We start from the raw sequence: 26,176 nt of genomic DNA, 5'->3' as shown, positions 1-26,176 counted from the left end.
CAAAGACAAATTCCTTGTATGTCCAATCACACTTGGCCAATAAAAAATTCTACTGTTTATTACTGTTATTTATTTTTTAATGGAAAAAAAGAATTGTGTAGAATTCCTTACCAGGGATGCAAATACGTATTTTTGATCCTTTTCCTGGAGAAATATCAGAACATCTGAGAGAAGAACAGCTAGGACTTCTGAGAAGAAAAGGAACATCAAGAGATCTGGTTATAAAAACCAGCCAACCCAAACCTGACATGTCTGCCTTTATCAGTATGATTCTTGTTTCATTTCCTGAAACAATTTCAAATCAAAGTAATGATTCTGCAAGTTGGGCCTAACAGTAGGTAGAGTTTCATAGAAGCCCTCCATTTTGTGACTACCGTTTTCCCCATTTAAATGAAAATGAATACCATTCATTTTCAGCTCTTCTTTCAGGTTCAGGCCAAAGAGGATTTTGTCTGAGAGAAATTCAGGACTTTCCTGCAAAATGTTTCCCTCAGCCCTCCAGGCAAAATGCAGTTAAACAACTTTGTGTGCAAAGTGTATTCTTTTTTCCTCCCACCCCTGCAACTAACATTTTATTTGAGATAGAAGGTTTCTCAAAAAAAAAACAAAAAAACCCACTATGTCATAAGCATTCTATCTGGCAAAAATAATTTGTTAGCCAGTTTCTACAACCTGGAGAGCAGTCCAATTTAAATGCCACAGCAGATGTGGAAAGAACTTTACAGTACCGACAAGAGAATTATTTGTAGCTCCGGGTTGAAATGAAAGGCATCGGTGCTCTCTTGAGTTTGGTTGTTTTCTTCAAACGTTTCGTTACCAAACTAGGTAGCAGCATCAGTGCAAGGGACCTTGTGGTGCCTATTGTATCCTTTCCAGTGAATCAGTGAGTCCCTGAAAGTATCCCTTACCTTTCAATCTCCCAGCTACGTTTTTGAGAGCAACCAGTCCGTCTCGGACAAACTTCCGGCGCCTCAGATCTTCTCTAGCAAACATCTGTCCACTCTTCATTCTCATGATCGACTTGCTGTCCGTCCGGGTGTAGATCTCGCTGAGACGCATCTTCTTCTCATAGTTGCTTACTTTGCTGTCGACTGCAGTTAGGACTTCCTTCACCAGGTTCAACGAAAGCACCAAGTCTTGATGTTCAGTATCGTTTTCTTAAACGGAAGAACATTTCATTTGTTACCTTACCTTCCTCCCAAAGGCTTCACTTCGCCAAGCTTAGCCCTGCTTTTTATTCTGTTCTCTTCTGACCAACGACTTATCCACACCCGCTGCTGACTTCTAGATCCTTCCCCTCCAAGAATTTACTTAGAACAGGAATCCAGTCCATGTACAGTAACTGACTGGCATGGTTGCACCATCAACATTCATGAAGATACTGATGAACAAGCAGCAGCAAAATTATCAGTGGTGAAATCCAATTTTTTTTACTACCGGTTTCTGTGGGTGTGGCTTGGTGGGCGTGGCAGGGGGAGGATACTGCAAAATCTCCATTCCCACCCCACTCCAGGGGAAGGATACTGCAAAATCCCCATTCCCTCCCCACTCCTGGGGGAAGGATATTGCAAAATCTCCATTCCCTCCCCATTCTGGGGTCAGCCAGGGGTGGCATTTGCCGGTTCTCCGAACCGCTCAAAATTTCTTCTACCGGTTCTCCAGAACCTGTCAGAACCTGCCGGATTTCACCCCTGAAAGTTATGCATTCTGATTTTCAAATATTTCCAAAGGTGACTGCTGTTTATGTAACATGAATTGTTTATTCAATTAGCTTAATGCAGCTTTAAAATTATTTTAACTGATTTTGACTGAAGATTAGATTCGGTGTGTGTGTATTTTAATCCACCTGCTGACATCAATTACACCAATTTCTTTGACCAAATTATTGATTGGCAGAATAACAGAGTTGGAAGGGACCTTAGAGGTCTTCTAGTCCAGCCCTCTGCTCAAGCAGGAGACCCTACACCATTTCAGACAAGTGGCTGTCCAGTCTCTTCTTAAAAGCCTCCGGCCTGAAGACTTGATTACTAAATTATATAAATAATTATATAAATGTTATAAATGTTATATAAAAATTTACTTATTTTATGAATAAAATAAGCGACTTGATTGCTAAAGGTTGTCTTCCCTGTTTTACAACACTGAAGGCCAGCTGTCGTTCTTCTATCCAGTAGTTGTATCTAAGCAAACATCTGTTATAGGAGGAATTAGAAAGGGGTCCTGTGAAATCCCAGTGGCACGTGATCCTGAGCACATCTGGCTCTTTGCCTTTAGTAGGCTAGACCTCTCTTTCTCTTGCACTTTGCACATGTGGGTGTGTGAGAAAGAGGCCAAAAAGGAATGCAATGTCACAAAATGCAATTTTTCCATTGATGAACTTCAACTCAACTATATCTCTTTGGCTGATTCATCCCACAGTCCACTGGCTTTTCATCGAAAAAAGATTTACGTGCCATTATGCATTTATTCAGCCTTTTAAACCCACAACTCGATAGTTAATGAAACTGAAATATTTCTAAAAGGAGTTTCATTTTTAGAAAGGAAACACCGCAAAGGGCGTCTCGGAGAACAGAAGCGGAGCACAAAATCTAAGACCCCAGTCTTCAACCACAAGCAAAAGCCAAGGGATACTCAAACATTGAAAACATGAGCTGTAACAGGCAAGGATCTTCAAACTTGGCAGCTTTAAGGCTTGGGGACTTCAACTCCCAGAATTCCTCAGTCAGCCCCTCAGATGGGACATGATGATCGGGAAATTCTGGGAATTGAAATCCACAAGTCTGAAAGTTTCCAGGTTTGGAGCAGTGGTGGAATTCAAATTTTTTTTAACTACCGGTTCTGTGGGCGTGGCTTGGTGGGCATGGCTTGGTGGGTGTGGCAGCAGAAGGATACTGCAAAATCTCCATTCCCACCCCACTCCAGGGGAAGGATACTGCAAAATCCCCATTCCCTCCCCTCTCCTGGGGGAAGGATATTGCAAATTCCCCATTCCATCGCCGCTCTGGGGCCAACCAGAGGTGGCATTTGCCAGTTCTCCATACTACTCAACATTTCTGCTATAGGTTCTCCAGAACCTGTCAGAACCTGCTGGATTTCACCCCTGGTTTGGAGCCCACCCCCATTCCCGATCTATAAAATCATGATGAACCAGATCAAATGAATGCCACCGTTCTGGGTATTTGAGATTTAAAAAAAAGACCAGTGTCATTGAAGACATTATTCATTCTAGAAAAGGAAGGCACAATGACAGAATTGCAGAAACATCTACAGAAAAAAACCTACCTTTGGTATATTGTAATATTCTCTGTAGCAACACTGGGTATTTGGTGATCCTTTGCGTTACTAGCAAGATGCATTCAGGGATGCACAAGCGCCTCACCACAGAGCTGCTCATCTTTTTCTGAAGGAAGGAGAAGAAATTGAAACACCTGAATAGCCAGGAGTATCTTATGTATGAGATGACCACGAGCCTTCAAAAAAGAATTCCACAGTCTCCATCCGCAGCTTCGTATTGAGAATATTTTTAAGGAACATGGCAGGACTAAAATGCTCCACATTAATGCATGCCGGTGCGTGCATGTGCACTGGAGCTGAGCTAGGGCAACGCTTGCATACCCACCGATATGGCTCCGTGTGCCACCTGTGGCACACGTGCCATAGGTTCACCATCATGGGAGTAGGATCTTAGTTTTCAATAAAACCATGTCAGTCAACACCTGGTAGCTGAATTGTATAACACACGCAGCCTGGATAATGTTAATCTTCAAGTAGGTTTCATTTCCTGAGACTTCTCAGGAAACAACAGCTGAATGAAAAACTGCTGGTGACCTTCTACTGCTACACCATAGAGAGTATTTTAACTTACTGCATGTGTGTATGGTTTGCCAATTGCACAGTGGCAGATAGGACAGCGCTCCAGAGGGTCAACGTCATTGCCCAGAGGCTCGTTGGTGGCCCTCTCCCCTCTTTGGAAGAGCTTTATAGTTCCCGCTGCCTTAAGAAAGTTCAAAACATTCTTAAAGATCCTTCTCATCCTGGGCACCCTTTTTTTTTTAACTATTACCATCTGGCAGACGGTACAGGATAATAAAAACAAGGACAAATAGGCTGAAAAACAAGCTTCTATTCCAGGGCAGTAACTATATTGAATTCTACTGTATAGTGTAATATGAATGCAATATCAGGGGTTTTCAATTCAATTGCATAGAATGTAAAGGATGTGTGTTTGTGTTTTTATTTTTAAAAGTTATAATGTACACTGAAGACGGCATTTAATTTCGTTGTACGAGATGCAATGAGAATAACGTAAACTAAACTAAACTATGAGTCATACCCACAACCCTTGCAAAAACGTCATGCCCCTGTCAGCTTACTTTGATGAAGGCCTGAAATCTTTTATCCTTGGAATGAAGGTCTTTGAAGTAATTCACAGCCTCATTGTGATGCCCACAGAACTTCCCGTACGTTTTCTTCATTCGCTCAGCGTTCTCCCCAGAAAACTGCAAATTGCAAGAGATAAATCAGAAGGAGGGAGTCAATGGAGTGAGGAAAACCAACCAAGCCCGCATGAGACATCACAGCCAATCTTCTGGGAGAGGTGAGGAAGCCATGGACATCTGGGGAAAGAGCAGGGGTGAAATCTAGCAGGTTCTGACAGGTTCTGGAGAACCAGTAGTGGAAATTTTGAGCAGTTCGGAGAACTGGTAGCGGAATTTTTGAATAGTTTGGAGAACCGGCAAATACCACCTCTGGCTGGCCCCCGAGTGGGGTGGGAATGGAGATTTTGCAATATCCTTCTCCTGCCACACCCACCAAGCCACGCCCACAGAACCGGTAGTAAAAAAATTGGATTTCACCACTGGGAAAGAGGTTTTAGTTGGGATGCTTTTGCCAATTCAGAGGTTTTTGATCTTTGGTATATGGGTTGTTTAAATTCTTGAGGTCTTGACTGAACCCAAATGGGCCTTAAAGTTAAATTGGAATGATTTCCCTGAATCTGTGCTGCTCCTCTCATCAAAGGAGACATGGTTCTATGTTGCATCAACTCCATGTGTGATTTTGTTTTGGCTTGTGGCAAGACACCACACTTTAACCCAATTTTCAAAAACGTACATCTCTTAGAAAGGATTTCCAAAGCAAATTTTGTGAAGAAAATGCAGCGGAGAAGAAGAATGAAAGAGTAATCAGGAACTTGTGTCTTTCTTTTCTTTTAAGGCAGGGGTCCTCAAACTACGGCCCACGGGCTGGATATGGCCCGCCGAAGCCATTAATCCGGCCCACGTGAGACCACCAGTCTGCCCCACCCATATCTCCCCGTCTACCTGCCGGCCCCCACCTGCCTTCTGGAGGCCAGGGAGGCCAAAAACAGGACTCATGGAGGCCTCGGGAAGCCAAATATGGGGCCCGTTTTTCAGAGCAGAGTGGTACTGGAGGCTGGGGAGGCCAAAAATGGGACCGTTTTTGGTTTCCCCGACCTCCAGAGAGAAAGAGAGAAGTGGGGGCAGGGAGAGACACACACACATAAACAGAAGTCCCTCATACACACCCCAAGGGAGCCACATCCCTTCCCTAACCTGCTTTCCACCCCCAGGAGCATAACAAATTAAAGTTTAATTTGTGTGTATTGTTTGGACTGCTAATTTGGCCACACCCACCCAGTCACATGACCACCTAGCGACATCACCCAGTCACATGACCACCTAGCCATGCCCGCCCAGCCGATCTGACCCGCAAACAGTCTGAGGGTCCGTGAATTGGCCCCGTTTAAAAAGTTTGAGGACCCCTGTTTTAAGGCAAAGCTTATCGAGCAACTTACTTGATTCACCAAGATGTCCCCTATCCTCTTGATGACAAAGTTCTTCTCACTTCGGTCAGCCAGGGATTCCTTCTTCCTCTCCAGAATCCTCTGAAAGAACTGGCTGTGGATGTTCAGCAAGTTGTCCAAGCAAGGGAAGATTTTCTCCACCATCTGCTGCTCAAACTGTAGCTCCTGCACCATGCCTCTGCTGTAGACATCACTCATGATCTTCAAGGTCCGGACATGGTGCATCTCCGTCTGTATCAGTTCTGTGGAGAGAAGGAGCAGAGAGGGGAGAATCAGAAAGATGCATAAGGCTCTGCCAAATAAATGGGAAAACACCGTTACAGCTTTTCTTGGCTTTGATTTAGAGGTCAATAGGGACATGGTGGCTCAGTGGCTAAGATGCTGAGCTTGTCAATTGAAAGGTCGGCAGTTCAGCGGTTCGAATCCCTAGTGCCATGTAACAGAGTGAGTTCCCGTTACTTGTCCCAGCTTCTGCCAACCTAGCAGTTCGAAAGCACGTAAAAAATGCAAGTAGAAAAATAGGGACCACCTTTGGTGGGAAGGTAACAGCGTTCCATGTGCCTCTGGCATTGAGTCATGCCGGCCACATGACCATGGAGACGTCTTCAGACAACGCTGGCTCTTCGGCTTAGAAACGGAGATGAACACCATCCCCTAGAGCGGGAACGACTAGCACATATGTGCAAGGGGAACCTTTACCTTTATAGCTTGTATAGCTGGGTTATTCAAGAAGTGCTTGAATGCCTATTTCACTGTATCTACTACCCTCATCAGAAATCTTCTGATGCAACTCATTGTCAATATGAACCAAAGAGAACTTAAAATAAGTGGGGAATGGCCGAGAGCTTGCAATGCGACTGTGGTGCACCCGAACAAACTATATAACACATAAGAGTTCAAGAATGTCTCCTCAGGAAATTTCAAGGCACCTGGAATGACCTCACTGCAGCCACACCAGAAGCAGTGAGATGGTTAGCTTCCTTAGGTATAGAATTATAACGTTTATCCCATTTTATGACTCCATATTATGGTGATTTTATTATGGTTTTATCTTCATTTAATATATTATCTCCTATATTGTACTGTCTGTCTGTCTCTCTCCCTCTCTCTCTCATCTATCTATCTATCTATCTATCTATCTATCTATCTATCTATCATCTATCTATCTATCTATCTATCTATCTATCTATCTATCTATCTATCTATCTATCTATCTATCTATCTGGTTCTATCTAGTTCTGTCTGTCTGTCTGTCTATCTCTATCATCCATCCAGCCATCCATCTATCCCTATCATCCATCCATCCATCCATCCATCCATCCATCCATCCATCCACATACATACATCCCTATCATCCATCCAGCTATCTATTATCTATCCCTATCATCCATCCATCCATCCATCCATCCATCCATCCATCCATCCATCCATCCATCCATCCACCCATCCATCCATCTTTGCTTATTTAAACTAAATTTGTATATCAGTGATTGCATGATCTCTGTAGATGCCATATACTAAGTAAATAAATGTAAAATAAGAATACATATGACATACCATAAAATAAAACATCAGAGAACAGAATACAGGGTAGAAAAGTGGATGTGTAAAACCCTTACAAAAGAGTTATTTTAAGAAAGAATAATTGAGGCAATGCTGGCAAAATATCAGAACCCATTCATGGAAGTGGGATCTGCACTGGAAGGACTTTCATATTCTCCAAGGTCAGTTCTATACCTACTGGCCTGTTCCCAAATCTAAGACAAAAAAAAGAGAGCCAAGATTTTACGTGGTTTGTTGAGTAAGCTGCAATGACTTGGTTTATGAATAACGTTACGCCATAAACCTTGCATTGCATAAACCATGGTTGGCTTCAAAGACACTATTCCAAACCAAGCTACGGTATGGCTTAAAAACACACTTACGACAAAACGTCATGATTTGCCTCCCTATTGCAGAATTTAAAACCAGGAGATTGTATCTTGCCTGTCACTCACCATAAATGACATCCTGTCGCTTCACAATGTCTTTCTTCTGCTGTTTGAGAAACTTGCTGTCCACCACTTGACTCCAAGACTGAGCTTCCAGATGTTTCAAGTCTGCTTCAAAATCTCCCATGAGCTGTCCTTCATTCATGTCTGCCCCTGGGAAGAAGGAGAGATTATCTGATTCTTGTACAGGTCGTTAAGAAATGTCACTTCCTTTGGGGCAATCATTTGCAGGAAAAAAAGAGTCAAACTGAACAGAATGCAAACTTCTTCCCACTTTGAGTGAGTACAGAAAAAGATTGCCTGTACAGAATTGGGATCTTGTGAGAATGCTATTACAGTTTGCTAAGGCTACAATCATCATTATGAAGTTATCACACTGTTTATGTTTCATCCATAGCAAAACCTAGGAATCTCCTTTCATACACCTGGAAGAATTCGGTCCATCCCCTGCAGATCCCCCTCCACCAGTATTAAAACCGCAGCGACACCTCAACCTTTTGAAAAGTAACTTAGTAATGAATGCAGAGTAATTCTACGCGATTGCTGTGCAAATCTCCCAGAGTGAGCCATTAATGCAATTTCGGGTAATTGCGTTGTCATTAAGATGTAATTTGTCTGCCTTTGTTTACTGGGGTAAATTAACAGAACATCAGAAGAGGATTTTGATGAAGCTGGCATAATCAAGCTACGGAAGCAATTTATACAACTATCCTGAGACAGATCTCAGAGGAATTGTTCCCTCGCCCTCCAAATCCCGTTTCTCTGAAACAGCCTGGATTTCAAAATATTTATCAGCTAACAAAGTAGCCCATTCCAATGCTTAAGCATTTCGCTGGTCCCAGGTGGGCAGTTAAAATGAAAATTATTTAGCATTGATTCCCTCTATCTTATTAGTTTGCTATGCCCAAAGTATCCTGCTTGTAGTCTTACACGCTGCAGTCCAGTGACAGGTTTACTTGCTCTGTAAGCAACTAGATGTTCATCTTCATTTAACGACCCCATAATCTCTTGTGGGGTGGAATCTGGGCAACTGAATGCAGCTAGCAGAGTGTTCTAATGGCCGGATGCTTTTCCTGTTGCCAGTGCGGAGTTTTGTTCAGCAGATATATTCTCAGTGTGCCCAGAGAGAGACATATCTGCCTCTACGTAGGATCGAACTCACAGCCACCTGATCGTGAGGCGAGAGCTCCACCTCTAAGCCACTGCACCACTCCTCTGTAAACAGATAGATCTAAACAGTCTTTTATGCACTGTGTAGAACGTAGCAAATGCATCAGTTTAGAGCAGTATGTCCTACCTGGGTTATTTCTAGATATCTGGACTTCAGTTCCCAGAGTTCCAAACAAGAGCAAGGCTGGCTGGGAAAGTTGGAAGTCTATCAGGTTTGGAAACATTGATCTACAGCTAATGAAGCACATACCACCCTCCCAACATCGCTGGACATCAACTCCAAGCAGTCCCAACCCACATGGCTATTGGTGAAGGATGCTATATATTGGAGTCTGGCCCTCCATAGCATGTTGCAGAATAAGCAATTATTGGTTTCTGTCATATTTTAGTTGTACAGAAAGAGTTCTATGGTAAGTATTTCTTTCCTTTCCTTTTCTTTTTTTGGAGTTAATCTTCTTCATGTAGAGAATTTAGCATGTTTGAAAGCATTCTTTTCTCTCCTAATGTCCTTCAGCTTTTCTCCTACAGTCAAGCCGGTTATTTCCACAACATGGTCACATACCTTCATCTGTTAATGATTCCATGGATTCATTTACCCGGCTGATTTTATTCAAGGAGTCTGTTGATTGGGAGAGAAATTTCCGCGTATGAAGGATACTTTCATCGTTTCCGACTCTGGCAGGACAAGAAGCATGGAAAACAGAGTAAGCTACTGAGAAGCAGTGGTGTCCACCACAAGTCACATTCAACATCAAAATGAGACACCATGTTATAATTAGGAAAATGGCACGATTATGTAATTTGTGTCTGATATATTAATGATATCTGGCACAACAATGTTTCTATCCATCCATCCATCCATCCATCCATCCATCCATCCATCCGCAGTATCTATCTATCTATCTATCTATCTATCTATCTATCTATCTATCTATCTATCTCTATCCATCCATCCATCCATCCATCCATCCATAGTATCTATCTATCTATCTATCTATCTATCTATCTATCTATCTATCTATCTATCTATCTATCTATCTATCTATCATCTACACTATCTATCTACACTATCTACTCTCTCTCTCTCAATCTCTCCATCCATAAGCTATCTATTTTAAATTAAATCAATTGATACAGCCACCAATCTCACTAATGTGATTCTGGGCAGTTAACAAGGATTAAAAAATGCAATGTAATTACAATATAAAGATACATGTCATATATGCATAAAAACACATACATGAGGAACTATGGTGAACACTGTGCCATTTGTGCAACGGACAGAGGAAGGGGTCTTATTTATGTTGAGCAAGACCAACAACACCTCTTGCTCAAATCCTCTCATCCAGGATCATCTTTTAAGTGGAAAGTTAAACCCCTGAATTTCGAATCTTCTTTCCATAGGTTTCACTCGTTCAATCTCCAGCGCCACTGACCACGCAAGTGTTAAAATGGAATCCCCACTCCAAAAAAGCAAGGCAGCAAACGAAAAAGTTCTTACCCAGCAATGTTCTGAATGGAAACGCTCTTTGAAAGGGACAGATTCTGCTGGGATCGCCTACTATTGAACACTGAGGTCGTTACGTTCTCATCAGGAGCAAGAATCGCTGATCTGGGACGCTCTTTTGGCTGAGAACCTGCAAGGAAATTACCAGAAGATACAGCAAGAGGTTAAGCGGGAGATCAGGTCCAATTCAGAATTTTGGAATATCGCCATCAAAGCTGATGCCAGCCAGAACATAGCACAACTCAAAGAAGTAGTACAAGATGGGAAGATGGGAAAAGACCCGGCCTACAGAATCACCAAAAGTCAGACATGATTGAATATAGGGGTGGGCTCCTGGAGGTTCGGGAGAACCTCTAGCTAAGATTCTGTACAGTTCGGAGAACCCTCAAATCCCACTCCTGGCTGGCCCTGTCCAGCCCTCCCCTCCCCTCCCAGGAGTCCCCATGTGGCCTGCTTTGGATGCAGGTAAGTGCAAGGCATGTGCGGAGGCTCAGGGAAGGTAAAAAACAGGCCTATCGGAAGTTAGGGAAGGCCAGAAATGCCTATTTCCGGCCTCCAGAGGGGAGGCCATTTTCGCCCTCCCAGAGGCTCAAGGAAAGCCTCCGGAGCCCGGGGAGGGCAAAAACGACCCCTCACTGTGGTGCAGGAGGCTGACTAGGTCACACCCACCATGGCCACACCCACCCAGCAACCGGGCAGAGAACCCCTTGCTAAAATTTTTGAAGCCCACCCCTGACTGAATGGATAACATCTTTATCCTCCTCCTCGTTTGGAATTTGTTTGAAAAAAATCATTTGAAAAGTCAGGATCTGTTTTCTAAATGAACAAATACGCTCTTTTCCCCAGTTGTTTTGTAACATCTGAATTTAACAGAGCACGATTATAAAGGCTAGCTGAATACACAACAAAATTGCAAGCTTTGGGAATCTTGCGCCAAGGAGGAAAAAAAAAAGAGAGATACTCACTCTTATTTCTCATAATTACTGTGGGCAATGAAGAAGTATCGTGAGGCTGAAGACCACTTGGGTTTTTCTGGAGCTGAAAAGATTAGAAGAAAAACATTGGTATAATAGAAATTCCATTCACACACCATACTAAGCTAAGGTTTCAGAGTGGTTTGGCTGGGTTTATGTAAAAAAAAATTAAGACATCAACCATGGTTTATGAATCACAATGACTGTTTCATGCCACAAACATCAAGATAGAGACTATCAGACTCATGTATGAGAATTCAAAGCATGTGCATTGAGTATTTTTTTTTTAATATCTCACTCCCACTTAGAAGAAAAATCCTTTGAAATATTTGAGGGGTCAAAGAGCTGAACCCCTCACACAATTATACAATCGCCACATAGGTAGGAAATTGTTTAAGTGGCCTTAAATTGAAACCTTTCCTTGCATTTTAAAAAAATAATAGTAATATTTCTGCTATCTAAAAGTTTCCAGTCTTCAAAATACTAGAAATTTCTGGAGGTTGTTAAAGGCATCTCCTAAGTGGATTCCCCCCCAAAAAACTAAAAAAACCTACAGTTCTTCGAGAATGTTTTGTTCTCCGGATATAGAATACAACATCAGATCTACCGATACTAGACGGGCCTCGGCAAATCAGGCTTTTGACAGATTTATTGCAAATAAAGCATTGTAGCAAAGAGGAAGAATTCAAATTGGACAGTTCCAGTAACTGATTGCAACAGAACGAACTGGTGAAGAGCCCACAGGCACAAATGAAATAAATGAAAATAAATTTACATCTCTTCCTGCTCCTTGGTTGTGCCATAATCACAATGAACCACACAGCAGTTATGAAGTGGATTGGACTAGAATGATATCACAAATAAAATAGCAATAATAGGATTATTATTGCATCGCGAGATGGAATAAGACACAGGATTCCTGAAACTAACCTTGATCTATTGGAAGTCCTAGCCCCAGTGAAACAGTAGTTTGCTTGCATTATTTTTTTTCCCTGCAACCAAGAAGGCTAGAAATTTATTTTAAAGAAAGCAAATAACAAACTGAAGATATTTCAGAGCCCTAATGAGCCTGCATAGATGAAAACTGGAAGGTTTTTCTCCTTCCCAAGTTACAATCGTACATTTTCAGATATACACACATATTATCCACACATGTGAATATATTGAAGAAAAAAAAAAAGAACCAGAATAATACTTACTTTCATTTTGACCTTGGCACAAGCAGCTACACTTTCTTTGCAGCTTTTATGGACAATGGCACCACAATCTGTGGAAAACAAAGAGCACACCTTTAATGTGTAGCCAACGAGAAGATTAGCCGTCTTACAGGGCTCCTATTTCCGTTCAATGCATCTCATCATTCGTAATTGCAACTTCCTCAGATGGAAATAATGATAAAGACAGATAACTTTTTCCTGGACTTTCTTTGAGCTCACTTAAATTTTTCTTTAAAGGTAAAGGTTCCCCTCGCACATATGTGCTGTTGTTCCTGACTCTAGGGGGCAGTGCTTATCTATGTTTCAAAGCTAAAGAGCCAGCGCTGTCTGAAGAAGACGTCTCCGTGGTCATGTGGCCAGCATGACTAAATGCCAAAGGCGCACAGAATGCTGTTACCTTCCCACCAAAGGTGGTCGGTCCCTATTTTTCTACTTGCATTTTTTACGTGCTTTCGAACTGCTAGGTTGGCAGAAGCTGGGACAAGTAAGCTCACCCCGTTATGCGGCACTAGGGATTTGAACGGCTGAACTGCTGACCTTTCTATCGACAAGCTCAGCGTCTTATAGCTGCTGAGCCACTGCGTCCCAATAAATTTTGCTTTACAATCTTTAAAAGTTTAACAAAAAAAAATCCACAGCATGAGTTATTAGCTAAGTCCTATAAATTCTTGATCAGATTTCCACCGAGAATTACTTTGGAACAGGCAGTGATCAGCTCCTGCATACAGAATAAAAAAAGAGATAGTTGAAAAGCTTATCTAAAAGTCGTAGGAGTGAGCAGGCTTCTCTCTTCTCCCTGAAATATACGTTTGGAAATATGCATTTGGAAATATCCATAGTTGGGGGTCATTCTAATCTCTTAAAGGAAGCTGTTACACAGAGCAGGGGCCATCATGGAAAAAGTCTATCTTCTAGTCCTCGCCAGCCAATAAATACTCTTTGGCTGATGGGATTTGTAGTATACCCGTTCTAATCCTAGCCCCTCTTCAACTGCATTTGCAAGCTTAGAACCATTTCAATTTGTAAGATTGCAATACTGTCCAACCCCATCAAGGGTGTACTCCTTTCAAGGGAAAATAAAATTGTTCTGGATTCTTCCTACGGTTGTGTGGTTGGGCAAGAGGAAAACGTGTGATAGGTTGACCTTTAACGCTCACTCTTATTTTCGCCTTAGTCAGTACTAGTCAACTGGCAAGTTCAGGTTCCCAAAGCAGGAATTTCTCCTTGAAGGTAACATGATTTGGTTTCAGTTTTCTAAACCTGAAGTGGCAACAAATGGAGGGGAAATACTTCATTGAGTCATTACCAATTATCCAGAAACACAACTCACATACAGTCACATATCGCTGCTTAAACAGAATATAGAGAGAGATTCTTTTTTCACAATTCAACTGAAAAGTTCTGTTAATAACCAGGAAAGGTCAGAATTCTTTTAAGAGAATTGTACAAGGAACTTCCTCCATCCTTCCTGCCTACACTGATTTGGCCCAGAAAACAACCAGAGAAATGTATTACTGGCAGTAACAACAACAATAGTAAAACCAAGTGTATTTTACTAGAACATGAATGGAATAGAAAAACATTTTTGGCATATTTTTCACTTTCAGGTAATTTAATGGGGATTTTTTTGAAAAAATTATCACCAACATATATTCTGAAAGAAACCGAACATTGTCTGATTGTACAAATGTATCCATTAATGGATTAAATTTCCAAACCAAAGCAAAAGCACTAAAAATGAAGACTACGTTTCAGAAATCAAATTAACTAACCGGCTTGGTCAAACCGCAGTAAGAAAACTAAGAGAAGGATATAAATGTAAACCTTGGATGAAAACTGACAGAAGCTAAATTTAATATGATATTCATTAACCTAATGAGAGGATCACACAGCAGGGCCCAAAAGCGTTCTGGGAAAATTAAGATGGCAGCTTCTACTTTGGTATCGATTGCTGGCATCTCCCTGGAGTAGACCTTGCAGTTTTACAACAAGGATTTAGAAATGTATCTAGGCTTGCAAAGGAGGAGGCTGATGTCTTCAGTGGTAGTTCCCTATTAGAGCAGAGACTTGAATTCAATGATTCCAAATCCTAGGTTTATGTAAAACCCCATTTAATTAGGATCAGATAGTATAGTAAAATCATTAGAAGTACTAAGCTAAACCAATTCAGATTCTCACTAAATGACCTTGGAGCAACTATCATCTTTTGACCTAACTTACAGTAACTCAGAGAATGATATAGAGCCAAGTTCATGAAGCGGAAGTCCTCCAGATGTCTTGGAACACAACTCCCATCATCCCTGACCAGCGATTCTGAACTATATTCCCCATGTTTATCAGGATGAGGAATTTCCATAAGTTGCTAAACTTGCAAGGAGAAAACAAGAGACCCTCCCAATCAGTGGTGGGTTTCAAAAATGTTTACTACCAGTTCTGTGGGTGTGGCTTGGTGGACGTGGCATGGCTTGGTGGGCATGGCAGGGGAAGGATACTGTAAAATCTCCATTTCCTCCCCACTCCAGGGGAAGGTTACTCCAAAATCCCCATTTCATCTCGATCAGCTGGGACTCGGGAGGCAGAGAATAGATGGGGGCGGGGCCAGTCAGAATTTTTACTACCGGTTCTCCAAACTACTCAAAATTTCTGCTACTGGTTTTCCAGAACTGGTCAGAACCTGCTGAAACCCACCTCTGCCCCCAGTACAATACGTGGAAATAGATCAATTCAAAGTGGTCAGCCATTGTTCCAGATTCTCTTACCATGGTCATCTCTCCTGGCATCAAAAGGGCAAGCAGTGACGGTAATGTTATGAACATAATTATTTTCAGAAATGTATTCTATTACCTATTCATTCCGGTGCACAAAGTAGGGGGGGGGGAGTTACTCACTTGCACAAACGAATGAATCTTTGTTGAAGGGCTTGAGACAGTGGTAGCAACTGACGGGCCCCACGGTTGAGATGGCACTGAAGAGATGGCCATTTAGTATCTTGTTATCTTTATCTTTTTCCTTGGAGTCTTTATCCCGTTCCTTCAGTTTCTCTTTCTCTTTATCTTTCTCCTAAAAAAAAAGAAGGAAGCGCAAGGACATAAAATATTCATAACATAAAATGCTGTGTGTGTGTGTGTGTAAAAATGATGCTCCCATATGCCAAAGATGCAAGCGGTTGAGTCCTTCAACTTAATGTTCACCAAGTCAACTGTGAGTCATTGACTGTAGAGTGCAGATACCTAGGGGCAATGCTTCCATTGCTTTGAACCAGTCCACGTTACCTAGGCCAGGGGTCAGCCGCATGCGGCTCTTTGGGCCCTCTGCTGTGCCTCCCTGTCAGGTGATCCCACCACTGGCTGGCCCCACCCTTCGCCCTCCCCTCCCAGTCACTCCTCGCCTGGCCTGAGAAGGTAAGAGAGAGACAGAGAGAGATACAGAGAGAGAGGGAGGGGGCAGAGAGGGAGGGAGGAAGGGAGGGAGGGAGGGGGGGAGGGAGGGGAGAGAGAGAGATGTCAAAAGGATTTTGTGGTTCCTGGTGTTTTTTAACAACGGGTTCTCTGCCCTAATGACCGGCTGGGTAGGCGTGGCTAAGGGGATCATGTGACTGGTGGAAGTGAGTGACATCGAGTTGGCCACGCCCACCCAGGTTTTGTGGCTCCCGGTGTTTTCTTTTTTGTGGGAAATGGGTCCAAATGGCTCTTTGAATATTTAAGGTTGCAGACCCCTGACCTAGGGCATCAATATGTAGGAACATCATACGTTATTTTATCCTGAGTCAGAACTGTAGCTCGGAATTATGTGGCATCAGCAGAACATCCAGGGTTTCAAGCAGGAATTTTTCCCAACCCTCGAGAAACAACCTGCGAGTTCAAACCATGAGTTCTATCACCAGGTTTTATGAACTTCTAGACGAGATTGTTCTACTTTGAGGTGAGAACTGAGCTCTGCAGGAAGGTAGGTTCTGCAAATGTAAAACTTTTGAGGTTAGCGCCAGGAAGAAGAAAGACTACTTTGACTTTCCCCCTGCATGCTCTTAAAACCACAGCATCCAAGACAAGGTGGCTCCCTCAATTCTTCTTAAATGACTCTTTCAATCAAGAAAGTTAAAAAAATCTAACGTTAAAACCAACGTCCTGCAAAGAGTTTCCTATAAAGAGCCAAGGTGAGGTGATGATACTATCTACAATTAGAGGAAGGTGGAATTTCAAGAAAAAACATCAGCTTCATTGGAATGAGTTAAAATGCAGTTTGGAGATGCTATACTGTATATCAGTAGCATTGTTTTCATTGTTGTAAACTTAAGATTCCCCCGCCCTCCAAAAATGTGTCATGAACCTCCCTGAACTTTCCAAGGTCAAGAAGGAATCCTGATTGTTGTTGCTGGTAAAGGGATTCAAAATAAGTAGCTCATGGCAACTATGAATTATGCAACACCCCCTTACAAATAATATTCATTATAGGAGCATATACGTAAACATTAAATTTAAGGGGGAAAAAGCATTTTAGGGCAAGCTTCTCCTCAAAGAAGCTTTCATATCCGTATCGGATGGGACTGCAATTTTTAACATTCCCCTATAGCTCAGCTACAGATCAGGTTGGCAGGTAAGGCCTGGGAATTGCAACCCCCAGACAATGAAGAGGTTAATGTCAGCCTAAAGATGGCTTGAGGGAAGGGCAGGAATTCTCCCTTCAATCCATCTCAGTCTGTTTTTTTCCAAGTCATGATCTGGAAACTCCTAGATTTTCTTCAGGAGGTTCAAGGTAATGCCTGAATCTTCCAACTTTGGGCCAATGGAAGGGTTGAGGCCCATCTCTTTATTCTGCCCACCTTATTATTATTTTTGGTCTTGTTCTGGTCAAATTAGCCCTCCAAAAAAGGAGCTGACCTCAGGACCACACTTTGTTTAGGATCCCATTCCTATTTGCATGGGGATTACAAAAATGATCCGTTACACCAATAGCAATAGCCCTTAGACTTATATACCGCTTCACAGTGCTTGACAGCCCTCTCTAAGCGGTTTATAGAATCAGCCTATTGCCGGCAACAATGTGGGTCCTCGTTTTACCCACCTCGGAAGAATGGAAGGCTGAGTCAACCTTGAGCCTGGTGAGATTCAATCTGGCAAATTGCAGTCAGCTGACAGTCAGCAGAAGTAGCCTGCAGTACCACACTCTAACCACTGAGCCACCGTGGCTCAGTCACCTACTTCATAAATAACTGCCTGCCCTTCTATAACAATCACCAACACCACTTCCTATATTTTGGGGATGGGGGGGGGATCTTTCAGGTCAATGTTGAGTCCCTGCAGTTTTCTTGATTTCAGATGTAATTTGTCCTGGCCCACTTCTTCCTAGGTTTGACCTAGGATGACTAGCCCCCTCCCCACAAAAAGATGAGACCAGAACTCATGGTCTGCTGTTTTCTAGCCTGTTGCCTTCATCCCACTTTGGCTTTAGAGGATGAAGGCAACATTATGTGTGTGTGTGTGTGTGTGTGTGTGTGTGTGTGTGTGTGTATACACATACACACACACACACACACACACACATATATATATATACACACACACACATATATATATATATAATTATCTGTCTGTCTGTCTATCTATCTATCTATCTATCTATCTATCTATCTATCTATCCATCCATCCATCCATCCATCCATCCATCCATCCATCCATCCATCCATCCATCCATCCATCCATCCATCCTGTTTCCCCAAAAATAAGACCCAATCGGAAAATAAGTCCTAGCATGCTTTTTCAGGACGCTCGTAATATAAGCCCTACCCCCCAAATAAGCCCCAGTTAAGACTGTCAGCCAGATGGATGCATTTAGTACTGTATACCCCCCAAAATAAGACCTAACCAGAAAATAAGCCCTAATGCGTCTTTTGGAGCAAAAATTAATATAAGACCTGGTCTTATTTTCGGGGAAACACGGTATATATTTAAACACATGGTAAAAACAGCAATCACACAGTTAATATCAGGATAGCTGAAGATGGCAAGGATAAAAAAAAAAAGAAAAGATGACAGCTGTTGCAATTCTGCTCACGAGGAAAAGCTCTGAGTCCCCTGGGTAATACATGCAAATACAAGTAAAATGGTATGTAGGATTGCTCTCTCTCTCTCTCTCTCTTTCTCTGGGCAGAAGGCAAGGCCCATCAGAAGTTGAACACATACCTACAGCTGTGACTGTAGCCCCTCAGGCCAGTCTTATTGGCTTTCCTGGCATGCATTCAGAAACGGGGAAAAAAACACAACAACACGGGGTAGTCACCCATGTTGCAACTGACCGGTCTAAAGCTGCCGTGCTTCTTTGAAGCGTGCTTAGCAAGAAAGGAACCTCATGAAATTTCATGGGCTTTGTTTCAAGTCAACATAGCATGGTGTTGGACTGCTTTGACATCTACTCTATCTTGATTCTTGCGCACCATTTTTTTCCCACTAGCATTCCCAAGTCTCCAAAGCTGTAGTTACTCAGAAGAACAACCCAAGCAGACACCAAGTGAGGATATCTGGTTGGTAAAGCAATAAAGCTGAGAATGGCTGGAAATAACTTTAGCGGAACAAGTCTGAATCTGGCACTGCTTCTTAGCTTGCAACCACTGAAAGTTGCATCCCTTCCCATTATGTGAGAGTCATTCAACAGAACTTGGTTGAGTGAAGACCATCTACTCTAGAAATGACTGAGTTGAAGCAATAGCTTCAAATAGCTGTAGCAAGCTGACGGAGAATACTCAGTATTAGAGATATTCAAACAACAATTTATATCTCAAAAATAATCCCTACCAATTAGGCGAGAGTCATTCAACATAGGCTTCATGAAGAACCATCTACTCTAAAAATGACAGAGTTGAAACAGTAACTTGACAGAGAAAACTCAGTAAGAGAGATATTCAAAAGACAAATAATTTCTATCTCAAAAATAGATTCTCCCTCTTACAAGTCGTCTTTGATACTATGGGGAATATAACTTCATAATCTTTGAGATTTTGAGAAACATTCCCCTCAAAGTTATCCTCCTATATTAAGGATCTTAAGCCTAGTTCTCCTCGTGGAAATGCCCACAGACAGACCACTAACATGTAGAAGGTACATGACCAAAGGTTGCCTTCCATACAATGAAATTCAGCCCAGTAAAATCAACGTAAAATTGAAAACAACTAAATGCTCATGTTTTTTATTGCCATTAGCAGTTACTGACATGTGCATTGGGATCTAAAACTCATACAGCTTAGAGCAACGTGTTTCATCTAGTGAGACTTTATGCACACTTGAGAAAACCTTCAGTGCCCCAACAGTTTCCCAATTAATATACGCAGCTTGGTGACAAAATAGAACGTCTTTAAAAAAAAAAAAGAAACCAAAAAACGTCAGCCGTGAATTTAATTGCTTCATACCCAGTTCTAAGTCACTGACCAGTTGACTAAGCTACATCTGGCAGGATTGACACATGTTGCTACGTCCTGAACCACGGCTGATATCACAGGTTCAAAGAATGTCTTAAATTTAAATGTTGCAATTTAGTATCTGCATACCTAATGTAGAAATGGAGTTTGAATCTTTGGTCCCTATCAACCTCCCTGTTTTCCCTACTATTTTTTTCTTCATAATATCATTTGTTTTATTCCTTTCTTCAATTTTTATTTAAAACAATAATAAAACAAGACAAAGCTCAAAGCTAGTCTTAAACATAGCATTTAGCAATAGCACTTAGATTTATAGGCCACTTCACAGTGCTTTACAGCCCTCTCTAAGCGGTTTACAGAGTTAGCATATTGCTACCCCCAATAATTTGGGTCCTCATTTTACCTCATCCTTTCGGAAGGATGGAAGGCTGAGTCAACCTTGAGCTGGTCAGGATCGAACTCCTGGCAGTGAGCAGAGTTAGCATGCAGTACTGCATTCTAACCACTACACCACCTTACAGCATGGTCTGTAATTTCCAGCTCTGGGTCCCTCAATTATCCTCTTTTAAGGACCCCATAATCCCTTGCGGGGTGGAGTCTGGGCAACTGAGCGGAGCTGAGTGTTTACTGGCCGAATGCCCTTCCTGTCGCCAATACGGAGTTTTTTCAGCAGATGTATTCTCAGTGTGCCCAGAGAGAGTGAAACATCTGCCTCTACCTAGGATCGAACTCACACCCTCCTGAATGTGAGGCGAGAGCTTCCACCTCTAGGCCACCACACCACTCAACTCTGGGATCCTCAATGATCATATCATACTCAGATAGCTTAGAAAATCACAACAATGAGTAACCACAGTATAGGTAGCTGAGAAAGTCCAGGAAAAAACAAACTAAAAAAACGAATAGTCCAACCATTCCATAAGAGGTCTATTTCCATTCAACGGAAGACCCTGGCTTTAGTGATCATGGTTCAAGGTGGAAGCCATATGAATATCAGGGGGAAACAGTTCCAGAGAGCAAGCAGAGAAGAACCACTTCCTGAAGGCCATCAGATAATAATTTAATGGATGGAACATGAAAATAAAATGGTGGACATCTGACACCTTATTTGCCATCTTGAGGTAATTCGGGATTGGCCCCCTGATGACAACCATAACATATTCGCAACATCCCAGTGACAAATCAAAGTCTGTGATTTCGATATCTAAAAAACAGTGTGTAGTTTATCTCAGCTGCTGAGACGATCTTTAGGGATATTTTTTAGGTGATGTCCTCCAGTTTTTGCTTCTCTCCATTTCTTTTCTTTCAATTCTTAAATTTAATTGGGCCTGTTCCCACATCCTTTTGGACATCTCTTTTCCAGAAAGTGTCATAAAAATATTTTTACTCACAACTCCCCTGAAGCAAGCATTTTTGAATATCCCTTTATTATTCCAGAAATGCCCTATCGTACATAGCTTTCCCTGAAGATAAAGTGTATTTTTGTACCTCATGTTCACTAAGGTGCATATTTTAATGCAGAATTTTTCTTTATGGGGCAGTTCTTCAGTTGAACAAATTCATGTTTTGGAGTGGGGTGTATTAGCAAAGTACTATATGCATACTGAGAAATGCAAAAGGTCTTAAGACTCCATTCATATGGGGAACGTACTCCATTTCTCTCTCAACTCTTCTTTCTAAGGTGATGCGTGAATTTACTAAGTGTGAGAGCAATCAACCAATGAAAGAGCTTTCCTTCAGAAGTTGTGGGTGCTCTATCACTAGAGGTTTCAAAAAGAGACTGGACAACCATTTATCTGAAATGGTCCTTCTCTAGCAGGAGGTTGGAGTAGAAGACCCCCAAGGTCTCTTCCAACTCTATTATTCTATGTTTTATGTTAAAGTCTTCTTCAAAAATGTCCTCCTATTTATGAAACTCATGCTTGTACTTCATCTGTTTCTCCCTCCCTTTCAAATATTGATATATTTTTTAGCCTTTTTAAACAGAAAATTCTGGGGCCCGAGAATGTCCTGGAAGCCATCTTTCACATTTGGGCCTTCAGAAAATTTTCTGGGGGTCTTCAGGGCTTTGAGGTTTTTATGATCAGCTCAGCTCTAAGGCAAGCCTGTGGCATCAAGGAAGTACTGGACTGTATACAAATGTGGTACCACACAGCTGTCGCTTTGGACTTAGAAATCCACCCCCACAGGAGGCCAACTGCAGACAAGCCAGAAAGAAGACCCCTAGGGTGGGGAAAACCTGTAAACTTTCAGATTTGGGTTTTCCCATATGTGCCAATATGACATCCCTAATAAAATGGAACTTTGAGGAAACTCAAGCCTTGGGGTCTTCTTTCGATGGGGGTGTTACTTGGAAGCCTGACATTAACCCATATCTAGCCAGTCACTTCAGGCCTGCCATCCCATCTTCTGGTGGTGTTAACAACCATTGACTGTGACCTCTTTCTCAGCTGCTGTGTATTTTAATTTTTGTAGTTTTGAATGGAAATTTGTTTTTCATTTATTTTAAGATTGCTTGCAACCCAGAGTCACTTGCTGAGGTGGGCAGCCACATAAAACTGAATGCAGTAAGAAAGGCATCTCTCATGGACAAAACGGGGAAAAACATGTTAGATTCACTCTGAGTTAGAATCTTCTTTTACTTTACTTCAAATATCTGCATTCAACTAGGATGCTAGTGTTCCTATGCTTTGACAAATCCTTTCTATGCTTTTTATTATTTTTACTGTTTTCAAAATACTAACTGTCTTTTGTCAACTGCTCAAAGATCTCTGATAATCAGGTGGCTTAAAAATCTAATAAATAATAAGGATAATCAGTGCAGTCTGACTAATAGGAGAACAGAAGATTTATCAGTATAAGAAGGAGATTACTGTGCTCTGAGAACAAAGCTGTGTGAATGCAAAGCATATCAAATCTATCGCTTCCTTTTGAGGTCTACAGGCATAAAAATATTTGGCTGCTCCATTTGACTCTTAACCCTCTCGCTCAAGAAAACGGAGTCAATCAACAACTTATTTCTAGTTCTCTAGCCGTCCTTCTTGCCCAGTAACAGGAATTTACTACTGGCATTTTGAAGAAAATGTTCCTATTTTGAAGAAAAACATCGTCTTAATTGTTTTGATTAGTTTGATTAGGAAGACAAGAGAGCGACCATAAGCAGATTGAGTCAGAAAACAGGAAATGATGTTTCACGGGTGCAAAAAAGTACAAACAACTACAAAGGCTGAAAAAAAACCCCCACAGTGCCCTATAATTTGGAGTTTAACGAACCACAATTTGTTATATATAAGAGATATATAGAAATGAATCTTCTCCAAACCGAGAAAGATCGTAGAGCAGCATATTGCCAAAACTGGAATAAAAAAAAAGAAGGGATAATCCAGCCTAGACTTCTCACCAACCTCTTAGCACCAACTGATGCAAACTAGACAAATTAACCAGGCCTTTCCTGACCACCGCTGCGCTGCCATCACTAATCCTCACCACCCAATCCAAGATAGAAGTTTACCTCCGAGTGGAAACGTCCGATCAGTTTCACTGTTATATGGGGCACGTCGGAAAACCGATGCCACTTGAGGGACATGCTGCCCAACTTCCGTGCAAGACAATCTGCCCAACACCTATCCATCCATCACGTTAGAGATAAAACAAACCCCAAAAGCACCGATTCTGTTCAGCTGCTCAGCCTGCTGTCATAAAAGGAAGTCAGAAACAAGTTGAGCAAGAGAGAAGGCTGAGGGGAGGAGAGAAGGAAGAGCTGCTTCTTCTGAGCTTCCTCAAAGAACAGATTAACCCTTCAGGCTCTGGAGATGTCACAGCTGAAGCTCCCTTGGGCTATTCAAGGGACTCAAAAGACTTGGGGGGGGGGGACGACACTTGGGAAACAACACATGGAGGTGCTGAAGATATTTCTTTCCCTCTTTTCTCATAATCTTTGCTAATTGGCATTTTCAAGTATTGAATGCTAAAACAGAAGAGGCAGCGATGGTTCATGCGTGTCTTCCTGGAGAGAGAGATTCATTTATATGACTTAAACATCTGTGTTTTTAAGGCGGCAGAAGTACTAGCAGGGTTAGAAACTTCCTGTTTTGCTTCCTCTTTCAAGATTTTTTTTTCTATCTATTTTAGACAAAAACGAAAAAAAAAAAAAAGAAGACGACGACGAGGAAAGTTAAATACCTTCCACACATCTAAGAAAAATCTGTAGGCAACAGTTTAAGGTGGGAAAAAAATCTCCTTTCCAGGGCGAGAAAGGTAAACTCCATTCTAATCCCCTAAACACGGAGAATGGAGAACTTCTGGATCTAGAGCAGAATCCAGAAATAGGGGAGAGAGGGGTGCCAGTCAAAAATAGAAACCAATAGTTGAAATTCTCCCCCAACCAAGATTTGGACAAGACAGATTTTTGGAGACCTATTTGGGTTTGTCACTCCAGTGGTCTTCCCTTGGAGGTATGTTGGCATTGCAATTTTCAGCTAATCAATCTTTATTACGGTCAATGGCCCTTGCCAAAGGGGCATAATCTCAGCTCATACAGTGTTTTTTGTATCGGCCCTTTGCAATTTTCAAAATCCTGGGTTGATGTTCTGGGATTTGAGCCTCAGCACATCTGGACACATCAGTATGTAGATCATCATCTTGAGGGTGCTGCTGTCCAATGGCTAAAATCAGATCAAGGGCATTGCTGTCCAATGGCTAAGCGATCTACATATCCGGTCACAGCTTAGGCACTCCAGTAACTGCTCATACATAATTTAATCTTATTCATCATTTTATTCATCACTTGTATTGTACGTCTTTAAAATAATTCACTGTACTGGTGTTTCATATTTTGATGCACATTTTACATGCTGATTTTGTGAATTCTATGCACTAATGCTGTATTCTGTTATGCCATATGAAATAAATAAAAAGTATGCAGATATTGTTTAGGTCAGGGGTCTGCAACCTGTGGCTCTTTCACTCCTCTGCTGCGGCTCCCTGTCACTCAAAATATGCGTCACAACTGCCAATGTGCGATACCCACTGGCATGCAATTTATTGAGCTTTTCAACCCCCAGTAGGCCAACCATGGATAAATCCAAGAAAAGAAAAGTTTCAGAAGAAAACAGAACATTTCATTCAACTACATATGCTAGTTTTGTGGCCGCTCAAGAAATAATCAGGCACGGGAAGGGTTTTGTGGCTCCCGGTGTTTTCTTTTCTGTGGGAAACGGGTCCAAATGGCTCTTTGAGTGTTTAAGGTTGTAGACCCCTGGTTTAGGTCTATATTATACTATACTGTATATTATATTATGGGGCCCAAGACAATTCCTTTTCACTTAATGCAGGCCATGGAAGCAAAACAGTTGGATACCCATAGTCTACATATTTCTCTTCATCCTTGAAGTGGTTGAAAAGCTATGCCATCAGAGAAGATGACTGAAAGAAGACTGTACATCTAAAAAACTGTGTCCTGAAGATTATTTGTTCTGGTTTACTGAATGTTCTCTCCAAAATAAAAATCTACCCAAATCAAGAAAAATGGGAGCTGCATAGGAAAGGATGCTTTGAAATGGAGACAATTGCTGTTCAGGCTATTTGATCTAGCCACAGACAGAGGAACTTCAAAACACTCATAAAATTTAAATGGGTGCCCACAAGCGGTGAGTTTCCCTTGCACAATTGTCAAGCGGTGTTGTAACCATTCCAAAAAAAAAAAGGATGATACATCAAAACAGATTTCTTCAAAACTGGTGTTCCACAATGACATATAAGTCCATCGAGTAAAGACTGAATTAAGGATTTGACGGATTGGACTTTTATTGGGAGATGCCCAGGGTTTGTCGCAGTGGTGAAATCATTTTTTTTTTTTACCGGTTCTGTGCGTGTGGCTTGGTGGGCATGGCAGGGGAAGGATACTGCAAAATCCCCATTCCCATCCCACTCTGGGGCCAGCCAGAGGTGGTATTTGCTGATTCTCTGAACTGCTCAAAATTTCTGCTACCGGTTCTCCAAAACCTGTCAGAACCTGCTGGATTTCACCCCTAGTTTCTCGGAAGGATGCGTGGCTATATAAATACCTTAAATAAATAAAAATATA

At 41.8% G+C, this 26,176-nt stretch overlaps 1 protein-coding gene across 23 annotated transcripts in view; it reads right to left on the bottom strand.

Moving 5' to 3' along the window:
• AKAP13 (A-kinase anchoring protein 13) overlaps positions 1 to 26,176 on the bottom strand; it is a 278,974-nt gene that overhangs the window by 22,243 nt on the left and 230,555 nt on the right. For all 23 annotated transcript variants that reach the window (XM_034424688.2, XM_087878344.1, XM_087878338.1 and 20 more), the window contains 11 exons: positions 15,572 to 15,743; positions 12,666 to 12,733; positions 11,458 to 11,530; positions 10,487 to 10,622; positions 9,548 to 9,660; positions 7,822 to 7,968; positions 5,816 to 6,066; positions 4,374 to 4,499; positions 3,283 to 3,400; positions 909 to 1,157; positions 112 to 188 (listed from right to left, as the gene is read on the bottom strand). In XM_034424688.2, coding sequence (XP_034280579.2) covers positions 112 to 188; positions 909 to 1,157; positions 3,283 to 3,400; positions 4,374 to 4,499; positions 5,816 to 6,066; positions 7,822 to 7,968; positions 9,548 to 9,660; positions 10,487 to 10,622; positions 11,458 to 11,530; positions 12,666 to 12,733; positions 15,572 to 15,743 — 1,530 coding nt within the window. The remainder of the gene's footprint in view (positions 1 to 111; positions 189 to 908; positions 1,158 to 3,282; positions 3,401 to 4,373; positions 4,500 to 5,815; positions 6,067 to 7,821; positions 7,969 to 9,547; positions 9,661 to 10,486; positions 10,623 to 11,457; positions 11,531 to 12,665; positions 12,734 to 15,571; positions 15,744 to 26,176) is intronic.

The sequence above is a fragment of the Pantherophis guttatus genome, chromosome 13 (genome assembly GCF_059756535.1).
Source record: "Pantherophis guttatus breed Tessera chromosome 13, ASM5975653v1, whole genome shotgun sequence".
Classification (NCBI taxonomy): Eukaryota; Metazoa; Chordata; class Lepidosauria; order Squamata; family Colubridae; genus Pantherophis; species Pantherophis guttatus.
The sequence above is the reverse complement of the archived record's forward strand: the minus strand, read 5'-3'. Positions and strand labels throughout refer to the sequence as shown.